At 42.2% G+C, this 18,395-nt stretch overlaps 1 protein-coding gene across 5 annotated transcripts in view; it reads right to left on the reverse strand.

Annotated features, from left to right (window-relative positions):
- The window catches only part of NCOA2 (nuclear receptor coactivator 2), a 269,141-nt gene that overhangs the window by 50,744 nt on the left and 200,002 nt on the right, over positions 1 to 18,395 (reverse strand). For all 5 annotated transcript variants that reach the window (XR_011070653.1, XM_068525333.1, XM_068525334.1 and 2 more), the window contains exons 5-8: positions 9,709 to 9,812; positions 5,484 to 5,661; positions 2,730 to 2,918; positions 271 to 372 (exon numbers count right to left, since the gene is read on the reverse strand). Coding sequence is in view for 4 of the 5 variants with exons in the window: in XM_068525333.1 (XP_068381434.1) it covers positions 271 to 372; positions 2,730 to 2,918; positions 5,484 to 5,661; positions 9,709 to 9,812 (573 nt within the window). In the remaining variant the exon portion in view is untranslated. The remainder of the gene's footprint in view (positions 1 to 270; positions 373 to 2,729; positions 2,919 to 5,483; positions 5,662 to 9,708; positions 9,813 to 18,395) is intronic.

Below are 18,395 nucleotides of genomic sequence, written 5' to 3' on the forward strand. Positions count from 1 at the left end.
TTACACCTACGTACTGATCTATTCTTTACAGAAATAAGTACACCTTAAAACGGTAAAAATTTATTTATTTGGAATAGGCAGCACAAGCGCATGGACCAAAAGGGTAGACGGTGAAGAGGAGTTTTCCCCCCGCCCCCGCCTCCAGCTCCTCCACGCTTCTGCCCCAGCAGCAGCCACTACTACCAGCTTCTTCATAACTTTCTAGACCCATTCCTTGCATTTACAAACATGTAGGTATTCTAGAAGGATTTCTTTGGCAAGAAAATTTACCTTGGAGATCTTGGCGAGTAGTGAAACTTTCTGATGAGGGAAGAACTGGTCTCTCCTTCATGGGGACTCTTCTAGCCACACAAATCAAGCAGGACTGCAAATCTTCAATCACATACGTTGATGGTTATCATATCAGGCTTTTTTAGTGTTTCAAACAAGATCAAATGCATTTCTGACAGCACAACCTTGCAGATCAATAAGGGAGACAGCGACGAAACACTATGTACCCAGGCTCCTCCCCTGAAGTGGGAAGCAGCTGGGGGCGGATGAGCTCGGGGAGCTGAGGATAAACCGCTGAAGCCACACGACACACGTGATAAAAGCACATCCACCATACCAGAGTCAACCATCTGAAACCATCTCCCCAGTGGCGGAAAAGAATGGAATCCTTTCTTATTAACTGGCTGATAGTAACAGCCAGCTGAATTCATAAGAAAGCACCCAAATGATGAAAACTAAAAGCTGATACTCTGTCAAGGGTTTGCTCCTTGAGTCTTAGGTTCACCAAGATACAGGAGAACTGGATAATACCTTCTACCCAACTACGTCAATGCTCCTACAATGGCAATATGCAATTTAAAACGAAGTATATAAACAGAGTCTAGACTCAGATTCGGAGAACAAATCCTAGAAAATGCAGTGTGTGCCAAGTTTAGAGTCTTGGCCACGGCCAGGTTCTCACACAGCTCTAAGCATTTATTCCTTACCCCACTTCAACTGTTTTATGTATCTGTGTTCACTTCTGGAGAACAGGGAGGATGTGTTTTATCTTGTAACATGCAGAGCACACTGCAAGCCCTTTCAACTTCAAACATGCTGGGGAAAAGGTTGATTTAAAAAGTCTCTTCATATCTTATGTCGCTGATTTATGATTGTTCACCTTTAAATTCGGGAAAGAAGTTCTTTAAATATATCCAGTAATAGTGAGTATCACAAAAATAAATGTAATCCTTGTCCTCAACATTAATAAAACCTAAATTTTTGAGCACTTACTATGAGACAGACACCTTTCTAGCTGCTTTATAGGCTACTGATTCATTTAATCCTCTTAACGACTCTATGAGGCAGATGCTAGCATTATCTCCATTTAACAGAGGAGAATCCAAAGCACGGAGTTTCAGTAACTTGCCCAACATCACACAAAACTTTGGGGAAGCCAGGATTTGAACGTGAGCGCACCATGCCTCAGAAACCCTACTCTTATGCTACACTGTGTAAACATTCGGAATCAGATTTTAAATGTACAAAAATGTTTAAATAAATATATAGCACAAAATCATAAGTCAGCTCAGCTGTAGAACACGGCTTTAGAATATTATCACGGGTGGATGTATTAGCAACACTTACTCTGTTGCATACAGGAGGATAGAATCGCTTGACATTCCTTATCTGTGTAAAAACTTAATTTTGAAAGCTATGTATCATCTGTGACAGCTCTATTAACTTCCTTTCCAATAAAATTTAAATTAAAAATTACTTACATATTTTTTTTAAAAGAGGATTAAATATCTAGTATTGAATGCCAATCATGGCTCAGGCATGTTCGCTTAATCCTTATTACGCTGTGATACTGGAATTGTTGACTTCATTGGTTAAGAGAGTACACGGATGTTCGGAGGTCGAGAAGGTTTTGCCCAAAGTCAGAGCTGGTAAGCGGCTGATTTAGGAGCTGGCCTGCCTGATTACAAAGCCCACCAGTGTTTCCACTGACTGATGGTCCCCGGCTCCCCCGCTTCTGCTACACACGCAGAACGCGTTCTTCAGCACTGTCCCGTGTCACAGACAGTGACACGCGGCAGTGTGGAGTGGCTTGCTCGGAGGGCGTAGGGGGTGGACACTAGGTCAGCACCTCTTTAAAGGTAAAAGCCTGTGAGCTCACAGTCTGGAACCCTCTTCCCAATCCCCACTCCCGTCTCCATCCTCTCCTATCCTGGACGCAGCATCCATAGACAGACCATATGAAATCCATTAATCCCTTGGAAGTATATGAAAGACGTTATTTGTACCATGTGTGTTTTTCCAGGGCGTGGCTCGGAGCTTGTTACAGACATTCAGAGGAGCCTAGGAGCCCCGAGAGGTTCAACACTAGTGGACCTGCTCCAGCAGGGTAGCTGCTGGCCACATGGGGCTATTTAAACGAAAACTTAATAAAATAGACAATTTGGTCCCCAGCTGCATTACTGATATTTCAAATACTCAGTAGCCACATGTAACTAGTGGCGGCTGTGTTGGACATTGAAGACACGTAACACTGCCATCATCACAGCAAATTCTATTGGATCGTGCTGTTTTAAAGACTTAATCATTGAATTTATCACAAAAATTGTTAAGTAGGTGAAAAGAACAAAGAAACTGCCTCTACATTTTTCTTTGTGTGGCCTCTAATTTCAGATTATTAAGTGTGAAAGAAGTAGCACAGGAATACATGATGTAACATATCCCAGAGATGTGGCCCCTACCTTCTCCTTCTTCTTTGATGGACTTTGGTTGAGAGACAGCAAAGCACTGCATAGTTTCATATTTCTGATGTACTTCCTGGTTTTCATGACCTTCCTCTTCTGAATCAGGTAAAGGTTTTACCAGCATCCGACAATTGAAAGTATGGCTGTTCCGCCTGGGAGGTTCGCCAGACCAAGCTCCCCCGTTCACTGAGCAAAAGGCAAAAGCAACCCGACAGTGTAAAGAAACTAGTGTCAGACTGGCTTCTGCCTAATTATCAGAACGATGTAGGAAACATATGGTTATCTTACTTTTATATAGTGCTTATACTTTTCTAAGTAATTTCAAAATCTAAAGGGGAAAAAGTATTGGGTTAATTCTTGGGAATTTCAAAATGTCTTTTACACACTTCTTACTCTTCACCATGACTCTTTCCCTTCAAGTGCAGGCCCTGATTACTGACCAGCCCCCTCTTACCCATCTAACCAGATCTTTCACGTTGCCCAGCACAAGCCTCCCCGCCATCACCTTCCATACCCAGTACCACATGGATATCTTTGCACCTGCTACCTTGTCTAAAAGGTCCGGCTGCCTCTATGTCTCCCATCCACATGTACTCCTGGCTCTACGGCTGAGATCCTTTAGATACTTAACCAACTGCTCTAGGCATCCCACACTGCCTCTTCTTACTGACCTTTCTTTCCTAAAACTTAACTGAAATTTTACTGTATATTCTGTAATTTGGCTGTAGTTTTTTTTTTTTTTTTTTTTTTTGCTTCATGCATATTTCTTCATAAGACTGAGATGATCTTGAGGATACACTGTTAATGTCATTTATTTCTTTTCAATGAAATACTACTTCACATGTCTTCTATTTTAGTATCAATACTTAGAAACATATATATTAATTCAAGAAAAAGATGAAAGAGAAGAAAGCCCTCTTTTTTGGGGGGGGAGATGCATTAGAGAAATCAAAGAGAGAAATAAAATAAGGACTGATTTTGAGAATTTAAGGGTGTTTACAGATCACCAGATCAGCCTCCTCATCTACAGACGAGAAAACTGATGTGCAAAGAAATATTCAGCTTCTAGAAGAGCTGGAGTCAGAACCGACCCTACTTCTCACTTCGGTGCCCTTTTCTTTACTGTCGCTTGTGTTCTATCTAAAAGATATTAGGACCAGCAGGACGATGAAAGAGGGGAATCAGAAAAAAGGGCCAGTCATAAGACAAGCAAATGCACTCTCAGAAAGTCACTAGTTAGAAAACGCTTAAAAGGACACCTAGGTGAACACAATGCTAACCCCACAGGCACTGGGCTGTAGAGGAAGAAAGAAGGAAACAAACCCTAGAGAGAAAAAGGAAATATCAAGTGAACCACAGGAGGCTGTTTTACAAGGAGGAACCACAGCTAGCTTTATACAGACATCTGAGAAGTTTATTTTACCATCAGCATTCTTAAAAGCTTATTTACATAATGAAGGCTACATAGAGTAATCAAAGAAAAAAGTTCTTGTTCACTCAGGTTAATACGTAATTTGCAAGTATAAAAAAGTACAATATAAAGTAAGGCAAAGAGCTCTTTAGACAAGTGAATTAATAATAGTGAATTAATAAGTATAGGTCTTCTGAGGAAGTCATAAAATTACTGAAGAGATTTGAAAATACTAGTTACTTGAAATGAGACATCCCACTTTCTTGTTCATTTACTAGAGAATATAATGGAAGAACCTCACACGTATACTTTGTATTACTGCTGCAGTCACTCTGAACAAAGGGTTATCCTATTAAAGAAAAGCTAGCCACAATGGAATGTGAAAGGACCTTTTCCTATTTACCATGGTAACAATGAGACCAGCTAGCATAAACAAGTTTTAAGAAAAGGAACAGAAATACTTGCTAACTCAGGACTTGACCTTATTCTCTACTAAAATATGCACTCCTTTTTACCCATGAAGACAGTCTCAGCAACATCAGCTTAAGTGAGAATATAAAAAAAGAGCCACTTAGTAACTGGCAACAGCAATGCTCTAGAGCAGCCACTGAGGTGGGCCCACGCTGTGAATCACCCGCTTTAAAGTACGGCCCTTCGGAATCACGGACACTCTCGGATAGCATCTCCAGGTCGAGATGAGGAAGACAGGAAGGGGAAGCAGGGGCCGGGCGTGGAGGGGCGGGGGGTGGGGGTGGGGGTGGGGCCCTTGCCACCCGCAGGGCCACTGAGGAGTCCTGTGAAGCCCCAGAGCCCATTTCGGGTTCCCAGGCTGGGAGCATTCGAACCTCCACACGCCACTTGTTCCTCAGCATTTTATTTTTAGAAGGTCGTATACACCCACATCATACCCTTCACCAGCAGGACTCAAAATAAACTGAATCTCAAGCTCCTCGTGACCTTCTGCGTCTTAGGTTGTCACGGAAGAAAAGGACAAAGCAGAGCCGACGGGCACTGGATTGGGCGGGAGGCAATCGGCAGCCTCTTAAAAAACAACCAAATAAATCCCATGAAAACAGTTGCCATGTGCCTACTCTCCAACTGCATTATTTTTACTTACTTGAAATATAGGGTCAAAACGATCATTCATTCAAGACCAGGACCTACAGATGTCCTTTTCTGCCTGACCTCGAAGCTTACACAGTTAACACAAGCATCTCTAAAAAATTACCCAGTTACTCTTATCCCCAGCGGACAGAATATAGTTCTGTTTTCTGCCCTCTGGCCAAGACACTGTGCGTGTGGGCAGGGGCTGAGGAGAGACCCAGGAGACACTCATTTACCTATGGACTTTGGCAGCAGGTTTTTGACGAATTCAGTGTGGTCCCCAACATGCAGGATGCTATATACGCTTTTGTTCATCAGCTCTTCCTGGTTATACCTTAGGTACTGTGTCACATTCTCTGAAACAAACACAACGTTGCCTTCCAGGTTCACTACAAAGAAGAACCCATCAAGGGCCTAAGGGAAGAGGCACAAATTGTGTTAGAAAGGAGGCAGCATAAAGTCACATCCGACTGCTAAGAAGGGAGTGGCCCCTTTAAGGGAGACATAATTCACGTGTGGGGAGAAGGGTGATCTCTCTTGCACCACTCCTATCATTCAGAAACAGTTAACACGTTTTCTCTTGCTGAAATGAGTCCATCTTAGTAAGTGGAGGAGAGACTACATAAGGGTTTCTTGTCACAAACTAAATGACAAACAGTCACTCTGTTAATTCATCAGGAGATAATTACTGCCACGTAAAAGTATACAGGCATTTATCTGCATTTCCCAAATGAGATTGATGTACTCCGTAGGGCCGAGAACAACTTTTATGCTAGTGATCCAATACTGAGTCATTTTTTTGTACACTTCCTCATGGAATACAATGGGAAGGAGAGGTCATTGATAATTTTCCCTCAGTTTAAGGATAAATGCCAAGGAAAAAAAATCAGAAAATTTTACTACCTTTAAAGCTTGCAAGGCTTAAGCGAAAAGAATCGAAGGTGATCTCAGACCTTTTAAGGAACGCCAGTCCTTTATTGTTTGGTGTTAAATGGGGAAAGAGTCTGGGAGGTGTGTCTCTGATGTGACAAACCAGTCTTCCTGGGGACCTCAGGCTGAGATACAGCCGGCACTGTCCTGAGACTGCACAGGGCCTTGAGGTTTAGGTTTGTAACAGGGAGGACTGGAAAGTTAACGAATCACGCCTGGCTCTATTACTTGTTCTCCAAGTTGTCAAGATGCAGGTTCCTAAATCACCCAGATAGCAGTAGCATTTTTCCTGTGATGGGTGCATAGCTCACTTTGCTGTCATTCCAAAACAGATTAGGGAAGGAGATGAAGGACCTAGGATCATTTCAGGAAATCAAGAGGATAATAATAGATATAGACACGTTTACTGAGCCTTAAACACACAGTGTCGTTTTAATATTTACAATTCTGGAAGGAATGTTTTCCCTTTTCCAATTCACAGAGGAGGAAAAAAACTGAGACTCAAAGAGGTTAAGGGATTTGCCCAGGCACTTGCAACTAGTCAGCTGGGTTGCAAATCCAGGTGGATGTGACTCCCGAAGCCCATGCTTTCAACTACCACGCAGCACAGTGCTCTCCAGTATTTACCCAGCCCATCTTCCTATCATGGTCGCCTGGGTGACGCAAAGGCCGGGAGCTCAGTGAGTTTCTCTTGGTTCCTCCTCCTTTTTCTTTCTGATCCTCACTTGTCAGAGCTGTTGCATGGATCAGGGGAGTGATCAGGGCCAGAAGAGGCTTGATACTGACCAGGCATTCCTTGGGCCAGGAACACGTGGACCACAGAGTTCATGCCAGTTTCTTCATGCTGTGTATTTACTACTATTTTAACACGAATGTTACATGGACACACCAGTATGACAAAGTGTATGAATGGGGCATAAAGTGTTTACTTTCTCTCTAGTTTGTTTTTTCCTTAAGTTATTATTTAACAGGCTCCTATTTTGTGAGCTTTCTTTGAATATATTCCATCTTTAATTCTATTTTCATGACAAAACTAAGCGCTCTCTCAAATTAGAACTGACCATAAGGCACCAATGAAAAGCTCTTAAAAATATATATTTAAAAAAAACACCATTTGGTTTTTAAGTTTTTCTTAAATGTTCAGTCAGGTTTTCCCAATGGTATAAACAACATGCAGGGCAAAGCAAGACTATGTGTAAACAGCCTTCCACAGTATGTTGGCATCAACTGTTGGAAACCTTGCGTGAGTGTGTGTGTGCGTGTGTGAGCGTGTGTGCGTGTGTGTGTGTAGGACAGGAAGTCAGTTGATTATAGTTATATACCAAATGTCCTTTTAAACTCATTGCTTAAATACACATTCAACAGGGATTGTCGTAATTATATTACCTGTTGTTCACTGTTGGAAGTGCATGTAGTTTCCTGCTGCTTTGTACCATGCTAAAAAGACTGGCTGTGGCATAATATAACTGAAAGATGAAATTGCTTTCATCTTATAAAACTGTTTGTTTTTTTAAAGCTCACTATGATATGCTCTGATGAAAAAAGCTGACATTTGGTTTCGTTGCCTAGCAACCACTATGCTATGATGTAAGCATGAGTGTGCATCTATGCCTAGAACGGCTCAACGAGGACAAGTTTTCTCCGTTTAGATTATTACATGCAAACAGGGATAAAGATGCAAGTTCAAACCTTCAGTCTCTAGATTCAAAGCGTTACCTCTCACACATTTAGCACTGAAGTCCTGCTGAACAGGTGCTTGCTCAATGCACTGAATTCTCAGAAGACTATTTTGAAACAGTGAAAATGTGGATTTATTTGATCTTACGAGATAAGGTCCACTGATATCTAGCAATCTGATTTCTGCAATTAGTGAACTTACTCTCAAAAGGCTTGAGTCATAGCCTTGTGGTTACTGCAAGCATCTCTTTTTAGAAGCCTCAAAAATCTTCCCAAGAGTTTCCACCCTACTTTAATTTCCCCCCATATAAGGAATAAGCACAGATATATGGGCATTTCCTAATTGTAAAAATTTAGATTACCATCATTTCCAAATGAATTTTGTTTGTTTCTAGTTCTTTCATCTAATTCTAAATAAACAGCCCACCTAGTTAAGAGTTTTCTCATCTGCTTCTAAGAACCAAGTGGGAAGTAGCACTCTCTGGCCTTCCACTGCCTTTTGAATTCGGGAAAATCAGGTTAAGTGTGTTTTTGCTTCTTCTCTGAAAATTATCGTTAAATGTTTTCAAGCCAGTGATAAAAGAGATATAAGCAAGGGCCAACGTGGGGTCATTTAAAGTCTTTTGGCCAGCAAGGTCAGACCCAAGGAATGAATTCTGTCATTTCTAAATATAAAGACCGGGTCAGACAAGCTTTACATTTCTTCTGTGTCCCCCCCCACCCTCCGATTATATGGTAGATTTTCACAGAATTAGATTTTCTAAAAATAAAAATCATCTTATGCACCAACCGAAAAAAACGGGGCAATTATTGGTTATCTCTGCTTTAAAAATCGTAATTTCTTATGTACGTGCAGCTGCTGCAAGATAAGTGATTCTACACTGGCAGTGCTGCAGAGCTTCTGGCCATGCGGTAATTTTCAATCTCATCATATCATCAGCAGAGTAAATTATCCTGAGAACTGACATAATTTATGTCTCAGGGCTCCTCTGCTTCTTGTTATATATTCACTGACATTTTCCCCCTCATCTTACCATAGCCTACATCTTAAATTTTAATTCTGGAATAGGTACAGCAAAGGACTTGGTGTTTAATACTGTACCGGTTAAGAAAATAAGAAAGCGGGACTTCACAAAATCTAGATAGTAGTCTGGTCATAAAACTTCCTAAAGTTAATAAAGAAAAGGCAGTTACGACAATTCATTACACCTGTGATGCTTAAGAGTTCTGCCTATCCCTTCAATTTTCGTCTTTATGAAATCAATAAACTAGTTGAAGTAACATAAATAACAGGCGTAAACCTCCTTTTTAAAAAAATTTTTGGCTGCACCATGGGGCACGCGAGACCTTAGTTCCCTGACCAGGGATGGAACCTGTGCCCCCGGCTGCAGTGGAAGCGCACAGTCTTAACCAGTGGACTGCCCGGGAAGTCCCGAGTAAACCTCCTTTGGTCCTCAAATTTTAACCTGTATATACAGGCATATGGACATGCATATATGAAAACCTAAGAATTCTGGGAACGTTTCAAACCACAACAACATCACAGAATTTAACAGGACTTGTGAACACGGTTTTCCAAAATGAACGCTCAACTGACAGTTAAAGTTGGTCAAATTTGTATTCTAATCCACTTAATTTAATTCTGTATTATCAATTCGAAACGTATATAAGCTGGAATCCAGAGTAAAATCTAGATACATATTACTAATAGTAAGCTCAAGAGGTCAGCAGTACTTCAACTTTAAGAGTGAAAATTAAGTGTGGATTCTCCTTAAGTTACATTCACTTGAAAATTAAATGGAATAATGGATAAACAACATTGTGAGATACAGAACCAAAATGAGGGTGCACTACCTCAAGCATCATAGGCCCTAGTGCATCCTTGTCGATGACACCCTGCCCGGTAGATGACACGTCTGACTTCTGCACTTCATCTATGTTGGCGGCTGCTGCTTTCTCTGCAACAAACACAAGTGTGAATTCAACGGCAGTGCTATTTCAAGGACAGAGTGACACAGAAACATTTTTATTGTAACGATTTCAAAAATCTCCAGTGGGATCAGAGCCAGCTATAAAAAAGATAAGAGTACATCCCCACCACCACTGCACGGGAGAAACTGCTGGAAGCCGGAGTCGGAACATTAACTTTTCCCCTCCAGAACCTGTGGCTCAGCCCCTTTCATGCTGCCGATAAAATGACTTTAGGGGTTTCACGCCAGTCCCTGACAAGCATTTTTTTTTTCTAGATTGCAAAACTGCTCTATACCGCGGCACAATTAGTGCCGCCTGCAGAGATTCCCCGAGCTGGGATGACCAGGGGCCTGTTGTTCAGGCTTCGGGAAAGAAATCAAAGATGCATTTGAAGAAGGAATCAAAACGCGTCCTGACCACTGTGGCTGCTCCCACGTGACACTCCCCTGGCTCTTGTACTGTCCCACCTCTTGTCGCCTTCACATTTAAAGTAACCAGAAAGACTGGCCCCTGTCTGGTGGAAGGTGCCTGACGAGGTAAGGCAGAGAGAGCGGCACCCTATCAGGCACTCGGAGAATTTCAACGGCTGCCCTTTTATCTAGTCCAGAGGTGTGGACTAAAACGTCTCCCCACGAGGCCTGGGAAGACAGTCCATCACAGAAAAGTCTCACGGAGGAAGCAGATGCACAGTCATCAATGTACATATGCAAACGGGTTATTTCAAGAACACCAAGAAAAGTTCAAAGTACAACAGATACATCCCAAAACTTGCTAGGAAACGACACAAAACAATGTGCCAGTTATTTGTCCTGAATAAATTATATCCTTGTTTACACTGCACGTTATCATTGTAATTAAATGCAAGCAAAGAAAACTGTAAATCAATTTAGTACTCAGAGTCAACTTGCTTTCATGAACTTAGTAGACTGGGCTTCCTTTTTTTTCATAACAGAAGATTTTACACAGTTATTTTGAAAACCTGTAACGTTTAATTTGTACCTGGGAACCTAGAAAGTAATTAGGAATTACACAGGCCCTCCAAATCTTGCCGCTCCCTGATGGAAAACGTCCACATGCATATTTATCAGTGGAAAAGGGAAGAAGGCCTGTGTGGTTCAAGTCTAAGCTCAGCCACTTAGTACAAGTCAGAGCACGGCATTTCAACTTTTTAAGGCCTTAGTACCTGCCTTCTCGCGTCACGGCCCGTGACAGGAGTAAATGGGATGATGTGTAAAACACACTTTAAAAACCAGAAAGGAGTTTACAAATGTAACTTACTACTAGCATAGCTGTCTTTTTAAAAATCTTTTTTTTTTTTAAATTTTATTTATTTATTTATTTATTTATTTATTTATTTATTTATTTATTTATGGCTGCGTTGGGTCTTCGTTTCTGCGCGAGGGCTTTCTCCAGTTGTGGCAAGCGGGGGCCACTCTTCATCGCGGCGCGCGGGCCTCTCACTATCGCGGCCTCTCTTGTTGCGGAGCACGGGCTCCAGACGCGCAGGCTGAGTAATTGTGGCTCACGGGCCCAGTTGCTCCGCGGCATGTGGGATCCTCCCAGACCAGGGCTGGAACCCGTGTCCCCTGCATTGGCAGGCAGATTCTCAACCACTGCGCCACCAGGGAAGCCCCTAAAAATCTTTTTTTAATTTTTAAAATTCATTTTTATTTAAAAAGAATATTTATTTATTTATTTAGCTGCGCTGGGTCTTAGCTGCGGCATGCGGGATCTTCGTTGTGGCATGTGGGATCTAGTTCCCTGACCAGGGATTGAACCGGGGCCCCCTGCACTGGGAGCACGAAGTCTTAACCGCTGGACCACCAGGGAAGTCCCCGTATCTGTCTTTTTTTTTTTAAATTGGAGTATAGTTGCTTTACAATGTTGTGTTAGTTTCTGCTGTACAGCAAAGTGAATCAGCTGTAGGTATACATATATCCCGTCTTTTTTGGATTTCCTTCCCATTTAGGTCACCACAGAGCACTGAGCGGAGTTCCCTGCGCTATGCAGTAGATTCTCATTAGCTACCTATTTTATGCACAGTAGTGTATGTATGTCATTTATTAGCTCTCCCTTACTTAGTTCCAAATGCAGAACTTAGAAGCAGAGAGTATCTGTTTTCTCAATGACTCTGCGACGTTCCTGATTCACCTGCTTAGATCTGAATAATTGTGACCAGCTATAAATAGAGATATAACCCGTCTGGTAGCCTTCGTAACTCAGCACGTGAAGATGTGTTAGTCCTCACTTCATTTCTTTCCTTGCTGCTCTCCCTAGCTCTTGACTGCAGGTCCCCTACCCCATCTGCTGGCTTGGTCTCAGCCCAGTTCCTCAGCCAGTCTTAACTGAGGCAGGCAGCGCCTCAGGTTGCCCAGACAATTACTGCACATGTTCTCCCCATCCCCTCCCCCCGCCCCATCCTCCCAGAATCTTTCTCACCACCAAGTAAACGCACGCGGGGCAGACTCCCACGCCCTGACCCTCGCTTCTGCTAGTCACTCCGTACGGCTGCAGATTTCTTTTCAGTGTCTGCTCACTTGCCCACACGAGTCCGGGGACAGGGCTGGCACCCTCAGCTGCTGCTTCACCTACTCTTCCTCTAACTTAACAGCCCTGCGCTGGCGGGGGTCTGTGTGGGCTTCAGGCCTGAGGATCCCCGAGTTTCCTTAACACTGAATCTTAACACCCACGTAACAGATATTATAAATGTACCCGGTCCTACTGCATTCTCATTTATTTACGTTTTGTCTGCGGTGCTGTGGCATTCGGGGTGTAGGAACCATGTGCTGACACCCTGCAGACTGAGTACTTCTCAGCCTTTCCTTGGCCCCCTAACCATTCACAGGGCCATCGTGCTCCCATCAGCACCTTCGGTGGCAGCAGTGACTCTCAAAGTGGGATGGTGTGCGCCTGAGAAGCCGTCCCCAGAGAAGGTCTATCAGAATCTGCAGATTGAAAGGCCTTCTTTGCACAAGCTGCTGCTACATCTTCTTGGAAGGTATCATTTCTCCTCCCCTCCTGCAGTGAGAACCGCAGGCCAGGCAACAGTACACTATCCCCACCAGGAGTTTCACGGAAGGGGTATCCTTGGTGTACCCTCAGTGGCCAGCACCATCCCTACGTCACAGTAGGTTTTCACTGAATATTTGGTGGCTGACTGACGAGACCAGACCCACTGCTGGCACTGACCCCCGGGAATGCAGGGGCAACTAGAATCGAGGGTGGCGGGGAAAGGAACCGTTTTTCCCCCTCCGGCCCACTGGCCCTCCAGGTGCAGGGGTCAGCAATGTGGGGAAAGGGTCTCCTGAGGAGACCTGGGCTTAAATGATGAATCATCTTGTCTTGCCTCAGTCATCAACTTCCAAGGCATCTCACATTCTTGCCGGCTCCCAGGTCCTTCCAAATCCTTCCACTGTTACAACAGGTGGTGTTATTCTTCTTAAAGAAAGGACTGGGACTTCCCTGGTGGCGCAGTGGTTAAGAATCCACCTGCCAATGCAGGGGACACGGGTTCGAGCCCTGGTCTGGGAAGATCCCACATGCCGCGGAGCAACTAAGCCCGTGCGCCACAACTACTGAGCCTGCGCTCTAGAGCCCGCGAGCCACAACTACTGAAGCCTGCACGCCTAGAGCCTGTGCTCCGCAACAAAGACAAGCCACTGCAATGAGAAGCCTGCGCTCCGCAACGAAGAGTGGCCCCTGCTCGCTGCAACTACAGAAAGTCCGCACGCAGCAACAAAGACCCAATGCAGCCAAAAATAAATAAAATTTAAAAAAAAGAATGGACTTAATTTAGATTAAGGTGAGGCGGAGTGAGATAGGAGGCAAAAGCTAATCACAAAGGCAGCCCCACACCTATCACTGATCACCGGAAAACATTAGCCTATTTGTCATATGAGATTCTGATATCACTATAGTGATAAATTATGGTTTTCTGTGGTGTCTCTATTAATGCCTCATTTTATGGCAAAATAAATACAAAATAACAATGTTTGTGATAACCCATTTCTGAGTCCTTTCTTAAAAAAAATTAAAGTATAGTTGATTTACAATATTACATCAGTTTCAGGTGTACAACATAGTGATTCAATATTTTTATAGATTACACTCCACTTAAAGTGATTATAAAATATTGGCCATACTCCCTCCTTGAGCTATCCATTACATTCTTGTGTCGTATTTATATTTCCCGAGTCTTTAAAAGACAATCAATATACTTTGTGAGATGTTGGCAGTTTGAGGATCCGATCATCATTCTGAAGACCCCAAAGTTTCCTGAATTCATTAATTAATATTTTGTGGAATTAAAAAGATTCAAACTTGGAAAACTCAATCATGCAGGTTCCTAAACACTGATAAACTTCCAGGTCAGGCTATTCTAAATATTCTAGCAATGTGTTCAGGCACTGAATTTTTGACTTTTATCCGAAAATAAGAATGAGGGACCTCCCTGGTGGCCCAGTGGTTATTAGGACTCCAAGCTCCCAATGCAGGGGGTGTGGGTTTGATCCCTGGGCGAGGAAGTTCCGCATGCTGCGTGGCGCGGCCAAAAAAAAAAAAAAAAGAAAAAGAAAATATGAAGAATGAGATTGTATCTGCATAGCATTTTCTTTCATCTTTAGGAATCTACAGATCAGGTATAATTTAGGGCAAGGAAGGGCCTAAAATTTAATGTAAGAGATGACTTAGAGGGGGATAAAACATGTGTTTGGGCTCTACTGTAAAGCCTGGACAAAAATAATTATCGTCCTGAAAAACTGTAGTAATAAAACATGTCCTTTTTTCCTCTTTATAACATTCAACTGAAAAATCTTCAAAAGGAGAAAAGCGGCTGCTAACAAGCAGTCACAGAGAATGCGGGGCTCGCACGGGGAAATCGCCCAGTTACACTGTCCACGTGTCTGGATGCCTTGCTATGTGTCTCACGCATGTTTGTGGTGCAGGTGGAGTGAAGGATCCTTGTGGGCTGAGAGCTTACATCCAGCTGCAGGGGCAACGCACTGACAGCTGAGCCAAATGAGAACTGAGGGCTGAAGTGCAAGGAGCTAACTTTAAGCTCACAGAAGGGATAAAAAAGGCTGGACATAGCTGAAAATACTTCACGTCCATGGTAGTCGAACTGGATTCTGCAGGATTCGTGAGCACATGGCAAGAGCAATGGACGTGCGGCATCCCTCCCCAGGCAAAGCTCAGCCTGGCCTTTGAAACCAGTGTTATGGGATAATGGCGAAAAGATTGTCCAAACTGGAATTCTAGGAATCTGACTCAAAATGAAAACAACAAAAATGTTTCCCAAGGTCAATCTGAAATTGTGGAATGTGTGCTGGAAGGAAAACTCCAGATGAGACCATTGATTATTTGCAAGGGAACTTTTAAAATGTTCATTTATACAACACTATTCATATATTTACTAAGAGACTGGGAAATGTTCACTACTCGCAGAGTAAATAAATAAGAAAACAGGGTGAAGAATTTAGGGCCCTTCACGCCTATCCTCACTAAGTGTTTGTATATATGCATTTTCCTGCTAATTTGTCATCTATTACTCAATCCCGTATTCGATATGTGCTTTGGCTATTTCTCAGTATTAGAATATCAGTAATATGAAGTGATAGAAAATACCCAGAAATATGGCTTTACCAATGTAATTGGAATCTAAATTAAACTGGCCATGAATTTATATTATTTGGGTACTTTTCATGAAGTACTACCTCTGTACAATGTTCATTTGGGCTTTGAAATTAAATAGGAGGAAGAAAAGAACTCCGAACTCCTTTGAGATATACTGTTATGTTAACCGGACATACATTGGTACTTTGATGGAGCATTTCAAGAATGAGTATGCTATTTTTATGTCCCAGATATAAATAAGCTTAAATCCTTAGATATATTTATACTTCTGTAAGAACAGCATTACTATACTAAAACCTACTATTTAATATTTTTAAATTAGGCAGTTTTCTCAGCGGTCACAAATTATATTTACTTTTCTATATTTTGCATCCATTAACCATAAAAATACATTCTGTTACAAAAATATCCTTCAGTAAACTCAACAGTTTACTGAAAGATCATCCCGGAATTTCAAATGATCAAAACCTTATGAAATCTCATTATTACAGATGGAACTCTTAAATCGAAAAAAGAGATGATAAAATTTAATTTCCAGGGCCTACGAAAAGACTTCTCCCCCATGCCCTGACTTCCATTTTTTCCTCCTGCACTTTGACCATTAAAGTTATTCTTTTTAGGTAAAGAATATGACCTAAGAGAATAACAATGAAAACAGTAATTCTGTCCTTTTCTTCCTCACTTCCCAAAAGACAAAAATACCATAAACTAGCTCTGATCTTTCAAACAGCCCCGCTTTACAAATGCAAAGCTCCGACTGGAGAGCCTGTCCAAGGACGCCCAGTCATCTCTCTCCTAGGGCCCCCTCCCTGCTGGGTGGCTGCTGGAGCACAGTTCCATCTGGTCCCCTCCCCCACTTGCCTGCGCTCCAGAAATCCAACACCAATTAATTACATTCCCAGTTTCAGAGCAAAGAACAATCCCCATCTCTTCAGGGACCGTGTTAAGATGAGTCATACCACAAACTGGGGGAAAATCATTAATATTATATGTCATATGCTTTTCTTTACAAGTTGTTATTATTTGTGTTTTCTCTCAGAACACAAGGAAAGGCAACTTAGGGAAGTGTTTAATCTCTAGGTATTTAAGTGATTTAAAAAATACATAGAAAAGTACAATTTAAGTTTCCCGGTGAGAACAGAAACACATCAGAAACTGCGATTCTAGCCAAAAATTTATTTATTCTTTAAAAAAGTACGCTTAGGGCATTCCCTGGTGGTCCAGTGGTCAGGACTTGGCGCTCTCACTGCCGAGGGCCCGGGGTCTATCGCTGGTCGGGGAAGTAAGATCCCACAGGCTGCAAAGTATGGCCAAAAAAAAAAAAAAGTATACTTAGCTACTTTTAAAGTATAAAGTGTTTTGTTTTGTTTTGTTTTGAAAGACCTTTACATGTTCTAGAAGAACATCATTTATTGATTTTTGGTAACTTAGTGAATCTTATAATATTAGAAGGTCTTGTCTATTTATTCGGCAGGTGAACTGAGAACATACACTCACAGGGCCTTTCTGCCCTGTGACCAGAAAGAGTCCTGCCTCCTCACAGGGATGGCAGTCATGGCTCAGGGGACAGCCACGTAATTGTTCTAATTTCAGCAGCAGTGGTGGCAACCACCAATGACTTAGAAACCTAAATGCTGTTTAATGTCTGCCCAGTGGAGGGACAGGGTGATATGGCCATGATTAAAGAGGTTTATACTCTTTCTTTTCCTTCTCTGTAAAAAAATCATCTGAAGAGGCTGTGGAAAACTTGTGGAAATTAGTTTATCTTTAAAAAGTCAGAATTTGAACAAATATCAATCATTTACTCTGAAAAATACATCAACTGAAAGATTAAAAAAAAAAAAAAAAGAAAGAAAGATAAGCCACAGGGTATTTACATCTATACATGGAAAAAATTTTAACACTGCCCATGTTTAGACCTTCCTGATGTGTAACAAGTAAGAGTTTAAAAGTTGTTTTGATGTTTGGTCAAGCATGAGGAGAGTTGCTTTTATGGAAGCAGCATTATTTAAAGTATTAGCATCTTTGACTAAAATGGAACCTGAGACTTCATGCGGGTTTTATAATTAATTCCACTGCTCCAAAATGAGTAAAATCACTCACCCAGATACCTATCAATTTTTCAGTAGACTGACGTCAAACACAAGTCTAATCACCTCCACAGCAAAATTTAAGACTCTAGTGGGAATACATCCACAATTTCCACCTTTTCCTGCATTTAGGAGCTGGATGATTTCAGGTGAAGTGACTGTCAAACCCAGCAGCACTGGGACCCATGCAGATCAAAGAAGTCATTGAGACGACGACAGGCAGTTTCTGGCCAAGCACTACAGATAAAATATTACAGGGAAAGTGATGTAGCATCTCAAAGGTTCTGGAAGGTAAAACCAGAGAACTATGCATCTGCACCCAACTAAAATTAGAAAAGCTGCCATCTGGCTCTGTGAAGCCAGCAGCACATTCTTATTCATTAGGAAGCATTCTGCTAACATAAAAACACAAGGCCCTTCCTGTGCTCTCCAAATGTGTTTATCTTTTCAACATTAATGCACTATATATCATCGGGCTGCTGAAATCTCCTGCCGTGCATATTAAAGACGCACAGCTGCACTTTCTTTGGGAGTGGGAGGAACCTCAGCTCCAAGTCGCCTCCCTCTGTTTCTGACACTGAGCTTGGCATTACCACATCATGGTTTCCCTTCAGCACCAAGAAATGGCAAAATGAACCAATCTCAAGGCTACCTCCACCCAGCAAAATCCCCACACTCTCTGCTTCGGAGAAAGCAGTGTGCCTCGTTTCGTTTTCATCAATGGTGAGGCATGACTGCTTACACAGAATCAACCACCATGCCACAAGTTTGAAATATGCAGGCCCTACTTTGAAAATTAATGTACTGCACGGATCAAGAGAGAAAACAGTACCCAGAAAAGATTCTGGG

This window comes from Eschrichtius robustus, chromosome 17 (assembly GCF_028021215.1).
Source record: "Eschrichtius robustus isolate mEscRob2 chromosome 17, mEscRob2.pri, whole genome shotgun sequence".
Taxonomy (NCBI): Eukaryota; Metazoa; Chordata; class Mammalia; order Artiodactyla; family Eschrichtiidae; genus Eschrichtius; species Eschrichtius robustus.